Genomic DNA, 18,030 nt, shown 5'->3' on the forward strand with positions numbered 1-18,030 from the left:
TTTTGTGGAAAGTGAATCTGTGATTCATCTTTCTGAAAACCTAAAAAAAAAAAAAAATTCAGGTTTCCAATGTGCTTGCTGTTGGCTCTAAAAAGATAGCCTCTCCTCGTTTAGAGTCGGTCTTAGTGTGCCTTGCAGAGCCTGTATTTCTAAGAAGCTGTGTACACAGTCTTCAAACTACTATAAGTAGAATCATATGTTAAATGCCAATTTTTAAAAGACCACTTCGTTCCTTGAAGCAGACTCTTTTAGCAGGGGAAGAAGCCTTTGGTGCTGTAAACAACCATCCTTACTTTGTCTGGAAAGCTGCAGTTTTGGGGTGTTGAAGTTTCAGCAAGTGGAGAACACCTGGGCGTGGTGAATCCTAGCTACCAAGTTTCAGGGAGGACCCAGGTGCCTCATTTTTACAGGCGGGCAGTCCTTCTTCCAGACAAGTGAGACAGAGTGGGCTTTCTGCGTTCATTCAGTGAGACGTGCTGAAAGGTTGTGGCATCCAAACTACGTATGTTTGTAGTAGACTGCTTTTTTTTTTTGAGACGCACCATGTGGCATGCAGGGTCTTAGTCCCCCAACCAGGGATTGAACCTGTGCCCCCTGCAGTGGAAGTGCAAATTCTTAACCACTGGACCGCCAGGCAAGTCCCTAGACTGCATTTCTTTTATTTGCATACTCAGAGTAAGGGTCTTCTGAACTGGAATATGTTCCTTTCTGCAAATAATTCTAAATCAGTCTTTGTAAAAAAAAAAAAAAAAGAATAAAAGAAGCACACATGGTATAGCAGTCTAGAATATTACTTTGTCTCTCTCCTCATAGAAACATGGAATTTTCAAAGTGTAGATGTGGAAGAAAACATGGTTCAACTCAGTTTTCAGAGAAGGAAATGAGACTTATTTTTTTCCCCTTGGTTTATCCTTTTTTATATTGGTATATAAATATTGGTATATATAAATTGGTATATATAAATGTAAATATTGGTATATACATATTGGTATATCCTTTTTTATATCCTTGGTTTATATTTTTTCTTTTGTTCCCTATTGGCCACACATTTTTTGACCACTTTATTAGAGGGGTATTGTGAAATATTTTTGTTTAGCAAAAATTAAACTCAATCTACTTGACTTTTTTTTGTTGTGTAAAACATACATAACAAAATTTACCATCTTAACCCTTTTTGAGCCTGAAACTCAGTGGCATTAAGTCCGTTCACATTTTTGTGCAACATCACCACTGTCCATCTCTAGAACTTTTCCATCATCCGAAATTGAAATTCTGTACCCATTAAATAGCAACTTCTTATTTTCTCTTCCCCTCAGCCCCTGGCAACCGTTATTCTACTTTCTTTCTCTATGAATTTGACTGTTCTTTGTACCTCATGTAAGTGGAATCATACAATATTTTCCCTTTTGCGTCTGGCTTATTTCACTTAGCGTAATGTTCTCAGGTTTCGTCCATGTTGTAGCGTATGTCAGAATTTCCTTCCTTTTTAGGCTGAATAATGTAATAATTGTATGTATATACCACATTCTGCTTATCCATTCATCCATTGGTGGATGCTTGGTTTGCTTCCACTTCTTAACTCTCATGAACAATGCTACCATGAACATGAGTGTACAAATATCACTTTGGGACCCTGCTTTCACTTCTTTTGGTTATATACCTGGAAGTGGAATTGCTGGTAATCGTATGGTAATTCTATGTTTAATTTTTTGAGGAACTACCATGCTGTTTTCTACAGTGACCGTACCATTTTACATTCCCATCAGCAGTGCACATGGGTTCCAATTTCTCCACATTCTCACCAACACTTGTTGTTTTCTGCTTTTTTGACAGTAGCCGTCCTAATGAGTGTGAGGTAGTATCTTACTGCAGTTGTGATTTGCATTTCCCATATGATTAGTGATTTTGAGCATTGTTTCATGTGTTTATTGGCTATTTGTGTATCTTCTTTGGAGAAATATCTATTCAAGTCTTTTGACCATTTTTGAATCAAGTTATTTGGTTTTTATGTTGAGTTTTAGGATTTTTAAAAATGTATTCTGAATATTAACCCTTTGGCTGTCTTTTTACTCTGTTGATAGTGCCGTTTGATGCATAAAATTTTTTAATTATCATGAAGTCCAGTTTGTCTATTTTTTTTTCTCTTGTTGCTTGTATCTTTAGTGTCATATACAAGAAATCATTGTCAAATCAAATGTCGTGAAGCATCTGCCATTTGTTTTCTTCAAAGAGTTCTATAGTTTAGGTCTCTGACCCATTTTGAGTTAATTTTTGTATGTGATGTTAGATAAGAGTTCAACTTCATTCTTTTGTGTGTGGATATCCAATTTTCTCAACACCATTTCTTGAAAAAACTGTTCTTTCCCCATTGAATGGTCTTGACACCCTTGTAGGAAATCATTTGACCATATATGTGAGGGTTTGTTTCTGGGCTCTCTCTTCTGTTCCGTTGATCTGTATGTGTGTGTTTATGCCAGTAGCACATTGTTTTGATTACCGTAGCTTTGTAGTAAGTTTTGAAATGACAAAGTATGAGTTTTCCAACTGTGCTCTCCTTTTTCAGGATTGACTACTGAGGTTTCTTTGAGATTCCATATGAATTTTAGGATGTGGTTTTCTATTTCTGCAAAAAATGTTGGGACTTCCCTGGTGGCGCAGTGGTTGAGAGTCCGCCTGCCGATGCAGGGGGCACGGGTTCGTGCCCCGGTCCGGAAAGATCCCACATGCCACGGAGCGGCTGGGCCCGTGAGCCATGGCTGCTGAGCCTGTGCGTCCAGAGCCTGTGCTCTGCAACGCGAGAGGCCAGACAGTGAGAGGCCCGCATACTGCAAGAAAAAAAAAATGTTGGAATTTTGGTAGGCATTGCATTGAATCTGTAGATCACTTTGGGTAGTATTGATATCTTAATAATATTATGTCTTTCAGTTCATGAAAGATGAGTTGTCTTTCCATTTAGTTATGTCTTCAACTTCTTTCAGCAGTGTTTTGGAGTGTTCATTGTACAAGTCTTTCATCTCCTTGGTTAATTCCTAAGTATTTTATTCTTTTTGATACTTCTGTAAATGTAATTGTTTTCTTAATATCTTTTTTGGATTGTTCATTGTTAGTGTATAGAAATGCAACTGATTTTTGTGTGTTGACCTTTTTTTTAACATTTTGGGTTTTTAAAATTTATTTTATTTATTTTTGGCTGTGTTGGGTCTTGGTTGCTGTGCACTGGCTTTCTCTAGTTGGAGTGAGCGGGGCTGCTCTTCGTTGTGGTGCACACGCTTCTCATTGAGGTGGCTTCTCTTGTTGAGGAGCACAGGCTCTAGGTGCACGGACTTAAGTAGTTGTGGCACGTAGGCTCAGTAATTGTGGCTCGAGGGCTCTAGAGTGAAGGCTCAGTAGCTGTGGCACACGGGCTTAGTTGCTCTGCAGCATGTGAGATCTTCCTGGACCAGGGCTCGAACCTGTGTCCCCTGAATTGGCAGGCGGATTCCTAACCACTGCACCACCAGGGAAGCCCTTGTGTGTTGAGTTTGTATCCTTCTACCTTACTAAATTCAGATATTAGTTCTAAAATTGTTTTTTAATCTTTAAGGTTTTCTATATTAGTTCTTATTATTCTAGTTCCTTAAGTTGTAATGTTAGGTTGTTGACTTGATATCTTTTTTCCTTTTTAATGTAAGCTTTTGTAGCTATAAATGTCCCCCTTAACACTGCTTTGCTGCGTCCCTTAAATTTTGGTATACTATGTTTTTGGTTTCTTTGTCTCTAAGTATTTTAAATTTTCCCTTGTGATTTCTTCTTTGATCCATTGGTTGTTTAAGAGTGTTTAATTTCCACAAGTTTGAATTTTTCAGTTTTCCTTCTGTTATTGATTTCTAACTTCATCCTGCTGTGATTAGAGAAAATACTTGGTATGATATCTGTAACTTGTAAGTCTGTCCTGGGATATGTCCCATGTGTACTTGAAAAGAATGTGTGTTCTATTGTTGTTGGGTAGAGTGTTCTGTATATATTAGATGTAAGTAACTTACTGTGTTGTTCAGGTCCTCTGTTTTCTTATCTTTTGTCTGATTGTTCTATCCATTATTGAGAATGGGGTATTGATATATCCAACTATTATTGCAGAACTGTCTATTTCTCACTTTAATTCTGTCAGTTTTTGCTTAATGTATTTCGATGGTCTGTTATTAGGTGCATAAATGTTTACAATTGTTATGTATTTTGCTGTATTGAACCTTTTATTAATATATAATGTCCTTCTTTGTCTCTTATAAACTTTTTTGATTTAAAGTATATTTTGTCTGAATTAGTATGACTACCCTTGCTCTCTTTTTGTTACTATATGCCTGGAATGTCTTTTATCATCCTTTCTCTTTCAACCTATTTGTGTCTTTTGATGTAAAGTGAGTCTTTTGTAGATAGCATATGGTTGGATTATCCTTTGTTTTTTAAATCCATAATGCCAATCTCTGTCTCTAGATTTGAGAGTTTATTCCATTTACATTTAAAGTAATTAGTGATGAGGAGGGACTTCTGTCATTTTGCTCTGTTTTCTTTTATGCCTAATAGCTTTTTGTCCCTCATTTCCTGCATTACTGTCTTATTTTGTGTTTAGTTGACTTTTTTGTAGTGAAATCTTAAAATTCCTTTCTTACTTTCTTTTGTATATTCTGTAACTATTATATTTGTTGTTACTATGGGGATTATATTTAACATACTAAAATAATAACACTCTATATTGAATTTATATCAGATTAACTTCAGTACCATAAAAACTCTGCTCCTTTACAACTCCATCTTCACTCCTTTCAGTTGTAGATGTCACAAAATTACATCTTTATACATTTCCCCAAAACATAAACTAATAATTTAAAAAAAAATATGTCTCTTAAATCATGTAGGAAACAAAGTGGAGTTTCATACCATTGTTATAATAATGCTAGCTTTTATAATTTTCTGTGTATTTACCTTTACTGAGATATTTATTTATTCATATAGTTCCAAGTTACTGTTTAGTATCCTTTCATTTCAACCTGCAGGACTTCTTTTAGCATTTCTTGCAGGGAAGGTCTAGTGGTAATGAATTCCCTCAGCTTTTGTTTATCTGGGAATATCTTAATTTCTCCCTCACTTTTGAAAGATATCTTTGCTGCAAATAGGATTCTTGGTTGACAGTTTTGAATATAAAAGCACTTTAAATATATCAGCCCACTGCCTTCTAGCCTGTGAACTTTCTGTTCAGAAGTCTGCTGATAATCTTATAGAGGATTCCTTGAATGGAATGAGTTGCTTTTCCCTTGCTGCTTTCAAAATTCTCTCTTTGTCTTTGACTTTTGACAGTTTGATTATACAGATCTTACTCAATTTATAATGGGGTTATTTTCCTATAAACCTAGCGTAAGTTGAAAATATCACAAATTCATTTAATACACCCAACCTACCAAATACCATAGCTTAGCCTAGCATACCTTAACATGCTCAGAACACTTACATTAGCCTACAGTTGGGCAAAGTCGTCTAACCCAAAGCCTATTTTATAATAAAGTGTTGAATATTTCATGTAATTTATTGAATACTTTTCTGAAAGTGAAAAACAGAATGGCTGTATGGGTACAGAATGGATGTAAGTATACCATTTTGATCACATGGCTGACTTGGAGCTGTGGCTCACTGCTGGTGCCCAGCATCTTGAGAGAGTATCATACTGAATATCACTAGCCTGAGAAAAGATCAAAGTTCAAAATATGGTTTCTACTGAATGTGTATTGCTTCTGCACCACCATAAAGTCAAAAAATCAAGTTGAACCATCATAAGTTGTGGACCTTCTATAATGTGTCCTGGTATGGATCTCTTTAAGTTCATCCTACTTAGCGTTCGTTGGGCTTCTTGGATATATATATTCATGCCTTTCATCAAATTTGGGAAGTTTTTAGCCAATATTTCTTCAAATATTTTCTCTGCCTTTTTCAAGAGAAAAGTCGTTTTGGGACTCCTGCAGTATGTTTGTTGTTCTGCTTGATGGTGTCCCACAGGTCCCTTAGGTTCTTTTTACTTTTCTTCAATCTTATTTCTTTCCGTTCCTCAGACTTGGCAATTTCCATTGTCCTACTTCTAGTTCACTGATTCTTTTGCCTGCTCAAATCTGCCTTTGAATCCCTCTAGTGAAATTTTCATTTCAGTTATAGTTTTCAGCTCCAAAATTTTTTGTTTCTTTCTTTTTTGGTTTTCTATCTCTTGAGATATCTCCATTTTGTTTATACCTCATTATTCTTGACTTTAATACTTTGAGCATCTTTAAGACAGTTTAAAAATCTTTGTGTAGTAGATCTGCCATCAGATCCTTTTCTGTTTCTGTTGTTTGGGACAGTACCTTGGAATGCTTTTCTGTTTCTTGTGGGCTTTGTGATTTTTTGTTGAAAACTGGACATTGAATTTAACAGTGAGGTAACTCCAGAAATCAGCTTCTTCTTCTCCAGGGTTTACTGGCTTTTGTTTTTGTTTTCTGCTTTTGTTTGATTGTTGTAGGCTATCTCTCTGCTGAGGATTAAGGCTTCCCAGATCTTTTCTGAGCCTGTACCTTTCCTGGGCATGCACAGTGACTTTCTGATTTCCCCCAAATATGTGGCTGCTTTTGAACGTTCTCATGTTCAATGTCTAGCTTCAAGAGGGGAAAAAGAGAAAAATGAAAGGGAAGAAAAAAAGTACCAGTCCTTTAAGTCCCCTGGAAGTCACTTCAGCTGGAGAGCGAGGGGCCTGCAATAATGGAGGCTGTGCAACAACAGTGGCCACTGCCTCGGTGTCTGTACCATTGTGATCAGAAGAACCAGTCAGTGGTCAGAATACAGACCCCTGATGTTGGAAGGATAGGGTCCTTTTTGCCCACCCTGGCTCCTGAAAGCTGTGTGTAAGTTGCTCACAGCTGCCTGCCACAGGGGTTGGGGGACGGATAGGTGCTGCAGTGCTAAGAGCTGAAAGTGACGAAATTAACCACAGTTTACCATCCAGGCCTTCCCCTGGAAGTTGAAGCCTTCTATAGACTACAGAGCTCCAAAGTATAGTAGCTAACATCAGACAGATTCTGCCTGTGCAGTTGTTGTTTAGGTGAGGAGACAGATTCCTGGCGCTTCCCATTCTACCATTTTCCCTGAATGCTCTCTGTGTTTAGTTTTTAAAGGAACTACCATATTGCCTTCCACAGTGGGTGCGCCACTTTACATTCTCACCAGCAATGCATAAAGGTTTCAGTTTCGCCACATCTTCACCAGTACTTATTATTTTCTATTTGGGTAATAGCCACTTTATTGGTTAAAAGTGGTATCTCGTGGTGTGTGTTTCTTTTGTTTGTTGTGTGTTTTTTTTTGCATTCCCCTGAGGATTAGTGATGTTGAGCATCTTTAAGGTGTTTGTTGACTTCTTTGCATCTTTGGAGAAACATCTACTTAAGTCCTTTGCCCATTTTTGAATTGGGCTTCTGTTGTTCTATTTCATTTTAGTCCCTATTTATATCTGCGTTCTTTGTATTTAACTCCCGCTTCTTCTAGTAATCTGCTTGAGGTGTAGGATCGCTTCTTTATTATTTTCTACAGTGCTGGTATATAGAAGGAGGTGCTAGCAAATATTCATATATGGTAGGGTTGGCCAGTCATATAGCCAGATTTGAAACCCCGCTTATTTGATCGTGGCAAGAGTTGGTAGTTGGGGACCTGGGGACATTGAGAAAATTAACATGAATTGAGTACCTCCTCTGTGCCAGATACTCTGCCAGGCATAACTTGATATAATTCTCACAGTACTCCTTTAACGTGCATGGTATTTAATTTATTGATGAAGGGTTTGAGTTCAGGGAAGTTAAGTGACTACCCTCACATGACACAAGTGGTAAATGGCAATCCCTGGATTCAAATTCCCAGGTCTATTTGACTCCAGAGCTTGTACTTTTTTTCATTATGTCATGCTGCCTCTCTTCCCTGGCCTGAAAGTTCAACAGGAAAGCAAGGCTTTGAACCTGGGAACTACTGAAGGAAGATGATGAGTTGAACCTTTTGCTTAACTCTTTGGGAGGAGATTTTAAAAAGCTAAGTTCATAACGGTGGATAGGATTCCTTGAGGATAGTGAGGTGTCTCATTTGTGATTACCGATCATTTTTGTAAAAGCTGTATCTACTTTTGGTTGTTGACATCCGCTGTTCTTGTTTCTTTGGTACCATAAACCAGGGCCGTTGACCATGGGCCAATGTGTGCCTGAACCTAGAGGGATGAAATGCTTTCTGTAACCTACCGTAGATTCCCTCCCAGCCTGAGAGCTCCTTTACCTCCTGAGTCTTAAGAAAGGCAAGATGAAAGGGAACACATATTTATCAGGATCCTGTATGCTAGGCAAGCCCTAAAAGGGAGGTGATTATTATCCCAGTTTTACACGAGAAAACTGAGGCTCAGAGGTATAAGGTAAATTGTCCAAATTCACACAGCTCAAATAATAATGGGGCTCAAATCACATTTTCCCATGTTCCCTGTCTTAGTCCATTTGGGCTTCTGTAACAAAATACCACAGATTGGATGTCTTCAAACAACGGAAATTTATTTCTCACAGTTGTGGAGGCTAGGAAGTCCAAGATCAAGGCGCTGGCAGATAGATTCAGTGTCTGGTGAGGGACCACTTCCTGATTCACAGACAGCAGTCTTTTTGCTGTGTCCTACATGGTGGACAGGCCAATTGAACCCTCTGGGGTTTCTTTTATAAGGACACTGATGCAATTCATGATGGCTCTACCCTCATGACCTGATCACCTCGCAAAGGCCCTGCCTCCTTATACTATCACATTAGGTTTCAGCATATGAATTCTGGGGAGGACACAGACATTCAGTCTTTAGCACTACCTCAGTGAGAAAGGTCTTCTTTCTTGGCCCTCTGGTAAGTATTGGAAACCGTTAGGAGGGAGATCCTGGGAGCATTGTTTCTCTCCACACCAAACATTGTGATAGGTTGGCTGTTATTCTAGGGCTGTCTATACTTGCAGTCTCTTCTGCCACATAGATTAACCAAAACAATGATGGTAGCCATTCTGGGTGGCTGCTTCTCCTGGGTGAGATTGGTGTGCCTCTGAGGTGACTGAATGGAGATAAAAGTTCCTAAGGGAACCAGTCATGGAGGGCACCCTTTTTCTGAATACCCCAAAGGAATTGATCACTAACACACATCATAAGGTCCTGTCCAAGTGGGTCAGGTGTTTTTAGACTTTTCCCTTTCTTTAAGGGAAGGTGAGAGAGTGCCTTTGAGAACTAGAGTTCATATTAGGTAAATAATACACATGGTTTATGTGCTTTTGACTTTGAAATACACCGTGACCAGCAGAGTCAAAAATCCCTTATTAGTTTGGGGGGAGATTTCGTTTTTAATTATCTGTTGCCTAATAGTACCTTCACAGTAACTTTTGTCAAAGTTACATACATTCTGCTTTCTGAATTCTGTAGGAGGAAATGGAGCTTGTTACACTGTTATCCAGATGTAAGCCCATTACTCACAGTACTCATATCCAGTCCTGGAAGCAGCTAAGCGTCTGAAAGTTAAGGAATTCAGTTTGATAATAGCAGAGGTTAATACCCATATGGCTCTGTACAATACTTGAGAAAAACTTTTTTTTTTTCCTACCTGACATTTCAGAAAGAAAAAGATTGCTCAGCAAAATATTTTCCAAATTTCTAACCTGATGATTTTTCCACTCAACACTTTACACAAAGAGCTAGGTACAGATGGCAATTTGCTGGGTCTGTGTAATATTCAGGCTTGGTCCTCACTCATTCCCTAGAGCCCACTCTCCATTCCTGTATAAACAAAGTGGTTTCAACAAGGTCTTAGGAAATGTCTCCAGTATTTACCATTTGCAAATATGGAATCTATTAAATCATGTTTTTAACTCAATAAACATCTACCTTGTATGCATCACTGTTTTAAGCTAAAGAAGAATTAGAAAACGGAGGGTAATGGCCCTGTTCCCTAGCGCAATAAAGAAGACGTAATTTAGAAACTTTAACATGAAAAACTAACCATAGATATGTAGAAGAACGGAGTATTAGGGATGAAGTGTCATGATCTCTAATTTTTTTCATATTGCTCAGAAAAAGAAAAAAACAAAGACGAAGTAGATATGATAAAATGTCAGTTGCTGATTCTAGATGGTATCTGGGTATATATTTTTTTCTTTTCTGTATGTTTGAAAATTTATGTAATAAAATGTAAAAAAAGAAAAAAAAAACTTAACCATAAAGGCCATTTATAAAACTATACAAAAGATAATTTCAAGGGGATATAGGGTTCATTCTCTGTTACCTAAGCTAAGGGTTTAGGTTATTATTAGAGTTGGTAAGTAAGAATTGAAACCGAGGTGTAAGCCTAGAGGCCCTCAGAGGCCGGGCCGGTAATGGGAATGAGTGAAGCTGGCTGTCCATGTTCAGATAGGGGTTGAGAGAGCAGGAGAGTACACGCCTCATTTAAAGCATCTACAATTAAAAAAAAAAAACATTTAATGTGCATTCAGAATAAAAACAATTCGGGGGCCTGGCAGCATGTGGTCTTCTGAAAGTGAAAATAATTACCACCTCTAAATTTACCCAGCTTTCTGTCTTCCCTATTCCTTTAATCAGAAGATATAGGAGTGGGTCAGTCATCAAAATGGGGGAGACGGGTTCCTGACACTTGAGAGTGATGGGAAAACTTTGTACTCGTTGCCTGTGGGATTGGCCTGTCTTGCCATAGCTCTGTAGCTTCAGGAGTAGAAAAAGTGGCCCGTCTTTTTCTCTCTGTCTTGCTCCTTCTGTGTTCTAGAGCAGGATTTGTGGCAGATTTTCAGAGATTCCTGTGAGTCTAAGGAGCACATTCTGATGATAGACCCCCGTACCTGGGCTTTGTTTTTAGGTGATTTGGAGGAGGGTGCAATTGTGCTTTAAAAGGGTGATTGGAAGTGTAATTTCTTTGACTTTGGAGTTGGCTGGGCAGCTTGATTTGAACACCGTAGTGTGTCTTCTAGACTTGGCAACTTTCCCCCCACTTCCCCCACCTTTTTTTTTTTAAGAGGAAGAGTCAGGGTTTTGGTTTGAGGGCTAACGCTGGGTTTGGGGCCCTCTGCTTCAGGCCTCTGGTGACCTGGGCTGGCCCTGGAGCTTTCCGCCTTGCCGCTCTTCAGTGCAGCCTCTGGAAATCTTCCTCACTCACCTGGGAGGAGCAGATGCGGACTGAGACCACGCCTCACTCCGAAGTATATGTGGAGAAGACAGAGTAGGGACCCCGAGAAGCCTTTTTTCCTCCCAAAGTCTCCCTCAGCTCACTCTTCCCTTGGAATTCCAGCAACAGAACTGCATCCTCTTAGCCTAGTTGGAGAACCTTTTATGTACCAGGTGCTGTAATGCACAGGATAAAAAGTAAAACATGGTCCCTGTTCTCCAGCAGCTCACAGGTTGTTAGGCTTTTAATCACCTTGGAGAAGATACTGTTTGAAGGTACATCCAGCCATATAGGCCCTGGTGAGCATGAAAGATAGGGAACTGGTTTTGACGGACAGAGTTGGGGATACTTGGGGTGGGGAAGGGGAGAGAACACCCAAGAGGACATCACTGATAGATGAGAAGGACCTGGGCTGCTTTTTGTTAAAATGACTTTATTTATGTGAACATTTTAGAAAGGGAAATACATTCATATGGTTTTAAAAATGTTAAAAGTATACTCTGAAATTCTCCTTCCCTATCCTTGTTCTCCAACCGTCTCGTTCTTGGAGTCATTCCAGAGTTTCTTTATGACAATGCAAGTAAATATGAATATATGTTTTTATTTACTTGTACCCCTCCCCAATTTTTACACGGTGGTAGCACACTCCATACACTATTCTATATACCTTTCTTTTATTTTTAATAAATTTATTTGTTTATTTTTGGCTGCATTGGGTCTTCGTTGCTGCACGCAGGCTTTCTCTACTTGCGGCGAGCAGGGGCTACTCTTCGTTGTGGTACGCGGGCTTCTCATTGCGGTGGCTTCTCTTGTTGTGGAGCACGGGCTCTAGGCGCGTGGGCTTCAGTAGTTGTGGCACATGGGCTCAGTAGTTGTGGCTCATGGGCTCCAGAGCACAGGCTCAGTAGTTGTGGTGCACAGGCTTAGTTGCTCTGCGGCATGTGGGATCTTCCTGGACCAGGGCTCGAACCCGTGTCCCCTGCACTGGCAGGCGGATTCTTAACCACTGCGCCACCAGGGAAGCCCCTGAAATGACAAAATTTTAGAAATGGTGAACAGATTAGTGGAGGATTGGGGAAGGCATCCCAAGACAGACTTTGATGTGGGCGAGTTCATCCTGATGGTGTGCAGCGCATGTGCTGTCGTGTTTATTTCGGAGGACCTGTGTTGTGCCATTGGCTCTGGTGTGAGGGTACTGCTCTCAGCGGGGTGGGGAGTGCCTGAGAGCCCCAGGGCCCTGCTAGGGATTCTCTGAAGTCAGAACTATTTTCACAGTAATACTTAGACATTTACTAATTACTCTCACTCTCCTACAAGTGTAAAGTGGAGTTTTTCAGAGGCTACATGATGTGAAATAGCAACAGATTAAATGCAGAAGCAAGTCTGAGAATCCAGCTGTTTTCTATGAAGCCAAGACATTTAAAAGACTTACAAAAATGTAAACGAGTGCCACTCTTCTCACTTTTTTGTTTTGGGGAGTAGAGTTATTTTCTTTAAAATATGTTATTTATGTTAACATGTAATGGGATTATTAATTTTTAAAATGACTTAATAAATATTCAAGAATTTTCTGTTTTAATTTTTAACAGATGAATATTGATTTAAACTACATACACAAGTGCTCTTTGGGGGTCTTCAGTAATTTCTGAGAGGGTAAAGGGGTCCTGACACCAGAAAGTTTGTGAACCTTCAGGGTGACAGTAAGCACTTGACCAGAAGTCAGGAGGCTTGAGTTCTAGTCAGGACTTTGCTGTGTGACCCTGAGCACGTCATTTAGCCTCTTTCATTGGTATTTCATCTTTTGAAGAACCGGTATTTCATCCGGTTCTACACACCTTAAAGGAAGGGAAGATAATTCTGTGTGAAAGGCTTTGAAAATATAACGTCCTGTTCAAATTTAAGGGAATTTAATAGTTACACAACTAAACTGATGTTGAAAGAAAATGTAAAGGTTGAGGCTTATGGTGTGTTAGTGGACATCCTGTTCACCTTTTAAATGTTTTCCTTTTTGCATCTCCTTCTAACAGTTTCCATATATATATATATATACATTCTTTCTGTTTCTCAGACAACCATTTTAATTAGTTAAAGGAATTAAGTAGGTACATCTTCCAGATTTTTCAGTCAAGAGGGGGTTTATACTCCTGATGCTTTAAAGTGGTGCCGTAAGGTCAGGTGCTCTGTCTTGGAGAAATCACTTATCACGTGACTTACTATGTGACTCGCGGCATCTTGGGTTTCTCGCCTATAAAACGGGGCTAATAATAATTTACTTTCCTGAGCGATTATATGAAAAGTGATGCACAGGAGGCACTGTGCCAAGTGCTTGGCACATAAGATGCTCCATAAATGGTAGCTGCTGTGATTGTCACAGGTATATGACAAAAGATGCAAGATTAAATTTAAGCCTCTTACCCTGCCTTCAGTGAACTTGTTATTAAGCTACTTTATTCACAAGCTTATTAGTAATTTCCATCTCATTTGGTTTTATTCTTTTTTTGCTTCCAAGGGCTGTTGAGTGGCCAGACTTCTCCAACAAACACCAGACTGGAGAAGTTGGATTCTCAGCAGGTGCTGCAGCTCTGCCTCCGTTATCAGGATCACCTCCGTCAGTGTGCAGAGGCTGTTGCTTTTGATCAGAACGCTTTGGTCAAACGAATCAAAGAGGTAACTTATTGTGAGAAAATATCATGGCTGACTCAATCTTGTGCCTCCCTGTGACTCCTGAGTCCTTTTCTCCTGGGGTGTAGAGCCAATGATCCCAACTTTCTGGGAAATAGTCATTTTCTATCTAAATGTCTTGACATCTGTCCCCATTGCTTTGAGAAAATTGTCTTTCCCAGCAGTGGAATGTGATGGTGGAAAAGAGTGGTCCATGGAGTAGACTAATCTGGAGTTTGAATCCTGGTTCACCACTTATTTGCTTGGGAAAGTTACTTCACTTCTCTTGGTCTCAGTTTTCCTCATCTGAAAAATGGGTCTAACCGTAGTAATCGACCCGCAGGGTTGAGTGAATATTAAATTGCTTAGTAAGTGTTAACTGTTATTAGTATATGTGAAGTCCTGCCATACTGATTTGCTTTGGCTGACATTAATTGATTTCAACCTTTTCCTGCGTGTAATTTATGTTTTGTTTTCCAGTCGGGTATCAGTTCTTTGAGAGCAGGAGCCCTGACATCTCCCTCAATTATATTTTTCACTGTGATAGCAGGAAAAACTCGGTGATTCTTATTGGTTGGATAGAAACAATTATGCCTACTTAACCCACAGGGTTTTTGTGAGGAAAGACACAAGATAATTCATGTGAAAGTACTTAGTAAATGAAAGAGTGTGGTACACATGTTGAGTAATTATGAATAACAGAAAGTAGGTACCCTTTTAAGCATTTAAATATATCACTGATTAGGCCACTGCATGGCACAGCTCTGGGAGCACCAAGGTATAAGTAAATACGTTTTCCAAAGTTTTCAGTCAAGAAGGGATTTCTGTTCTGTTACTTTGAAGTAATGTCATAAAAAGAAAAGGTCAGGAGCTGCATCGTGGAGAAACGACTTATGTGAATGGCACTGCCTGGAGTTTAACAAAATAGTCCTGATCATTGACTCTGGCAGGAGAAGGTGGACATGAGGAACTACACAAGGAAAGGGTGGAGAATCACTGCAATTAATGATCAGTTTGTAATCTCAAGGATGTAGTATGTCTATAACTAAGTAGTCATTAGTTATACTGATAGATTTAAATTTGTCAACACCTCCAGTATTTTACTACTTACCTTTCATAAAACGTTGTATGCATGTATGCTTCTCTCATGGACTAAATACTTTTATATGGAAAACAATTAAATATGACCTTTTATTTTGGTTGGCATCTATGTGGCCTTTCAGATACTATATTTATTTTACTACGGTATGATCTAAAGAGCTTAAGTCCCAAACGTGACTATGCATTGGATTATATGAATTATTATTACTGGATTTTGTTTCTTTGAATACTGAATTCTCCTCTCCTCCAGTAGGTCTAGGAATCATTATTTTAATAAACTTACCAAATGATACTAATGCCATTCTCCGTTACCTGGGATTTGGGAACCACTGGTCTAGAGCATTGTTTTCCAAAATAAGTTCCATAAAACTAGTTCCATGTAAAGAAGGTCAGACTTTTTGCATATTTCATAACCACCCTTGGAAAGTCACAATGCATGTTATCTTATTTAGGAATCTTACAGTAAAGAAAATCAACACTTTTCAAACTTATTTGATTTCGGAACCCGTATCTTAGGTAACATCTATTAACATCTTATAGAAATAGTGTTTTTGAGAGCATCCTTTGGGAAAATGCTTTTGTGGATGTAAGACCTTATCATTTTTGACTGTGCTAGAAATTAATTATGATATTAACTTTCATAAGATTTTAGAATAAATCAGCTTTTTAATGCTTCCTGTCTTCTTTTTGAAAGGTCCTCTACTCCATTCCTGTCATTTCATAGTTAGGAAAGTGTGGTACAGAAAGATTAAGTGACTGATTCATTGCCAAGGAGCTGGGTAAAGTATTTTGTAGCTGAAAGTACCAGACAGAGCTCATTATACCACATTTTCAGGACTCCAGAGCAGTGTTTTTTTGGCCCTGAATGAGTGTTAGAATCACCTGGGAGTTTTTTCCTCCAATATATATGATGGAAAATTTTACACACACACTGAAGTAGACAGATACCCTTCCTGTCCTCATTGCCCAGCTACTACAGATATCAGCTTGTGAAGACTCCTGTTTCATCCACACCCCGACTCCCTCCCTGCCATCTTCCTAACTGGTTTGTGTTGGAGGAAATCTCAGGCATATCATTTCATTCATGAGTACTTAAGTATGCATCTTTAAAAATAAAGGACTCCTTTAAAAACCTTTTTAATTTGAATTACTCTTAGACTTAGAGAAAAGTCACAAACATAATTCAGAGAGTTCCTGTATGCTTCTCACACAGCTTCCTCTAAAGTGAGCATCTTACAAAACCTTAGCCCAAAGACAAAACCAGGAAATTAACATTGGTACAATACCATTAACTAAACAGAGACCTTATTTGAATTTCACCAGTTTTTCCACTAATGACAGACTCCTTTTCAAAAACACAGCCAGAGTGCCCTTATCGTACCTAAAAGATTACCTTAATTCATTCAGTATAGCTGAGATGCTTTGAAGAAAATACTGATGTGTAGCTCTCACTCCATAGCAATTAAATGGAAATCTTGGAAGGCTGGGTTGGTGGGAAGGAAGCTGGGCATTGACTGGTGTTCATGAACGTGCTCTAGATCAGGGGTCACCGACCCCCGGGCCCCTGTTGGGAATGGGGCCTCACAGCAGGAGATGAGCGGCAGGAAAGCGAGCGAAGCTTCCTCTGCCTACTCCGCATCGCTCCCCATCGCTCGCATTACGGCCTGAAACATAACCACCCCACCACGGGTCCATGGAAAAATTGTCTTCCACGAAACCGGTCCCTGGTGCCAAAAAGGTTGGGGACCACTGCTCTCGAGGATTCTCACGTGTGACCAGGGTTGAGCACCAGTGCTGTGGCACATTCATTGAAAACAAAATGGTTGTTTTTTTTTTTTTTTTTGCGGTACACGGGCCTCTCACCGCTTGGGCCTCTCCCGTTGCGGAGCACAGGCTCCGGACGCGCAGGCTCAGCGGCCATGGCTCACGGGCCCAGCCGCTCCGCGGCATGTGGGATCTTCTCGGACCGGGGCACGAACCCGTGTCCCCTGCATCGGCAGGCGGACTCTCAACCACTGCGCCACCAGGGAAGCCCTGAAAACAAAATTTTAAACTGAGTTTAAAATTCTGCTTGAGGAAGCTTGGGATTCACTTTGAGCCATCAGTAGTGACCCAGGATTGTTACCAAACAGAGAACAGCACTCCCGGTATGAGCAGTACCTTGGTAGTTCTCTTAGGGCCGAGGAGGTGAACACTGCTGTAGATTCTTCACTGACGACCTGTCTTCTCTGTTGGTGCAAACTCCTGAAACATACACAGCCATGTGCGCTCAGCTTCAAACCTAAGGGTTGAAATTAGTCACTTCCAAGTGAATAAAGCAGAGGATGTAGTTTTGATCAAATACCAACTCTCTGATATTATTCCAGATGTTTCCTGGAAGTTGAGTTGCAAGTGTGAGGAAGTAACATAATGCTGTATGTGTTGAAAAGTCAGGGAACTTAATAACCGTGGAGAATGTGTGTTAGTGGAAGTAGAACCCGGGTCAAACAGAGGCGCAGAAAGCTGCAGCACTTGCGATCACTTACATTTGGATCAAAGGGAAACGTGGCTGTAACAGTTTCTGATTCGGAGAGAAGAAAATCAAGGAGTTAGCTGAGCTTCCCTATTGCTAAATTTGGATGATGCTTTTGAATAAAAAGTTGATGTTTTACAAATTTCTGTGTAAGAGAGGCGTGGAAGGTAGGGGTGGTCTTCCTTCACACCAGAGTCTTGTACACGGACCACTAGTTTCCTCAGTGGCTTCAGGATGACCCCCGGCCAACCAGCCAGCATGGCTGAGCAACTACTGCTGACCAACTTAGTGTGAGGTCCTTTAAGGGTTACACAGAAACGTGACTGGTCCCTGCTTGCTGAGAGCTTAGTCTGGGCGAGGGCATGAAGGTACACAGAACAGTAAGGTGAAGGATACAGTGCCATCAATGGAGAGTGCTCAGTTGTGGTTCACAGCTGAAGTCCTAGGAGAGTTAAAGATCAGGATATCCTGGGATATAGCGGATGAGGCTGAAGCCACGTCGTACAAGGACAACCGGGATTTGGAAAACAAATGGAGAGAAAGCGG

The 18,030-nt window shown here is 39.9% G+C and overlaps 1 protein-coding gene across 2 annotated transcripts in view; it reads left to right on the plus strand.

The window, feature by feature from the left end:
• The window catches only part of BORCS5 (BLOC-1 related complex subunit 5), a 92,125-nt gene that overhangs the window by 47,697 nt on the left and 26,398 nt on the right, over positions 1-18,030 (plus strand). For both annotated transcript variants that reach the window (XM_024733503.1, XM_024733502.1), the window contains exon 3: positions 13,720-13,877. In XM_024733503.1, the coding sequence (XP_024589271.1) occupies positions 13,720-13,877 (158 nt within the window). The remainder of the gene's footprint in view (positions 1-13,719; positions 13,878-18,030) is intronic.

This window comes from Neophocaena asiaeorientalis, unplaced genomic scaffold, assembly GCF_003031525.2.
Source record: "Neophocaena asiaeorientalis asiaeorientalis breed wild unplaced genomic scaffold, Neophocaena_asiaeorientalis_V1.1 scaffold150, whole genome shotgun sequence".
Lineage (NCBI taxonomy): Eukaryota > Metazoa > Chordata > Mammalia > Artiodactyla > Phocoenidae > Neophocaena > Neophocaena asiaeorientalis.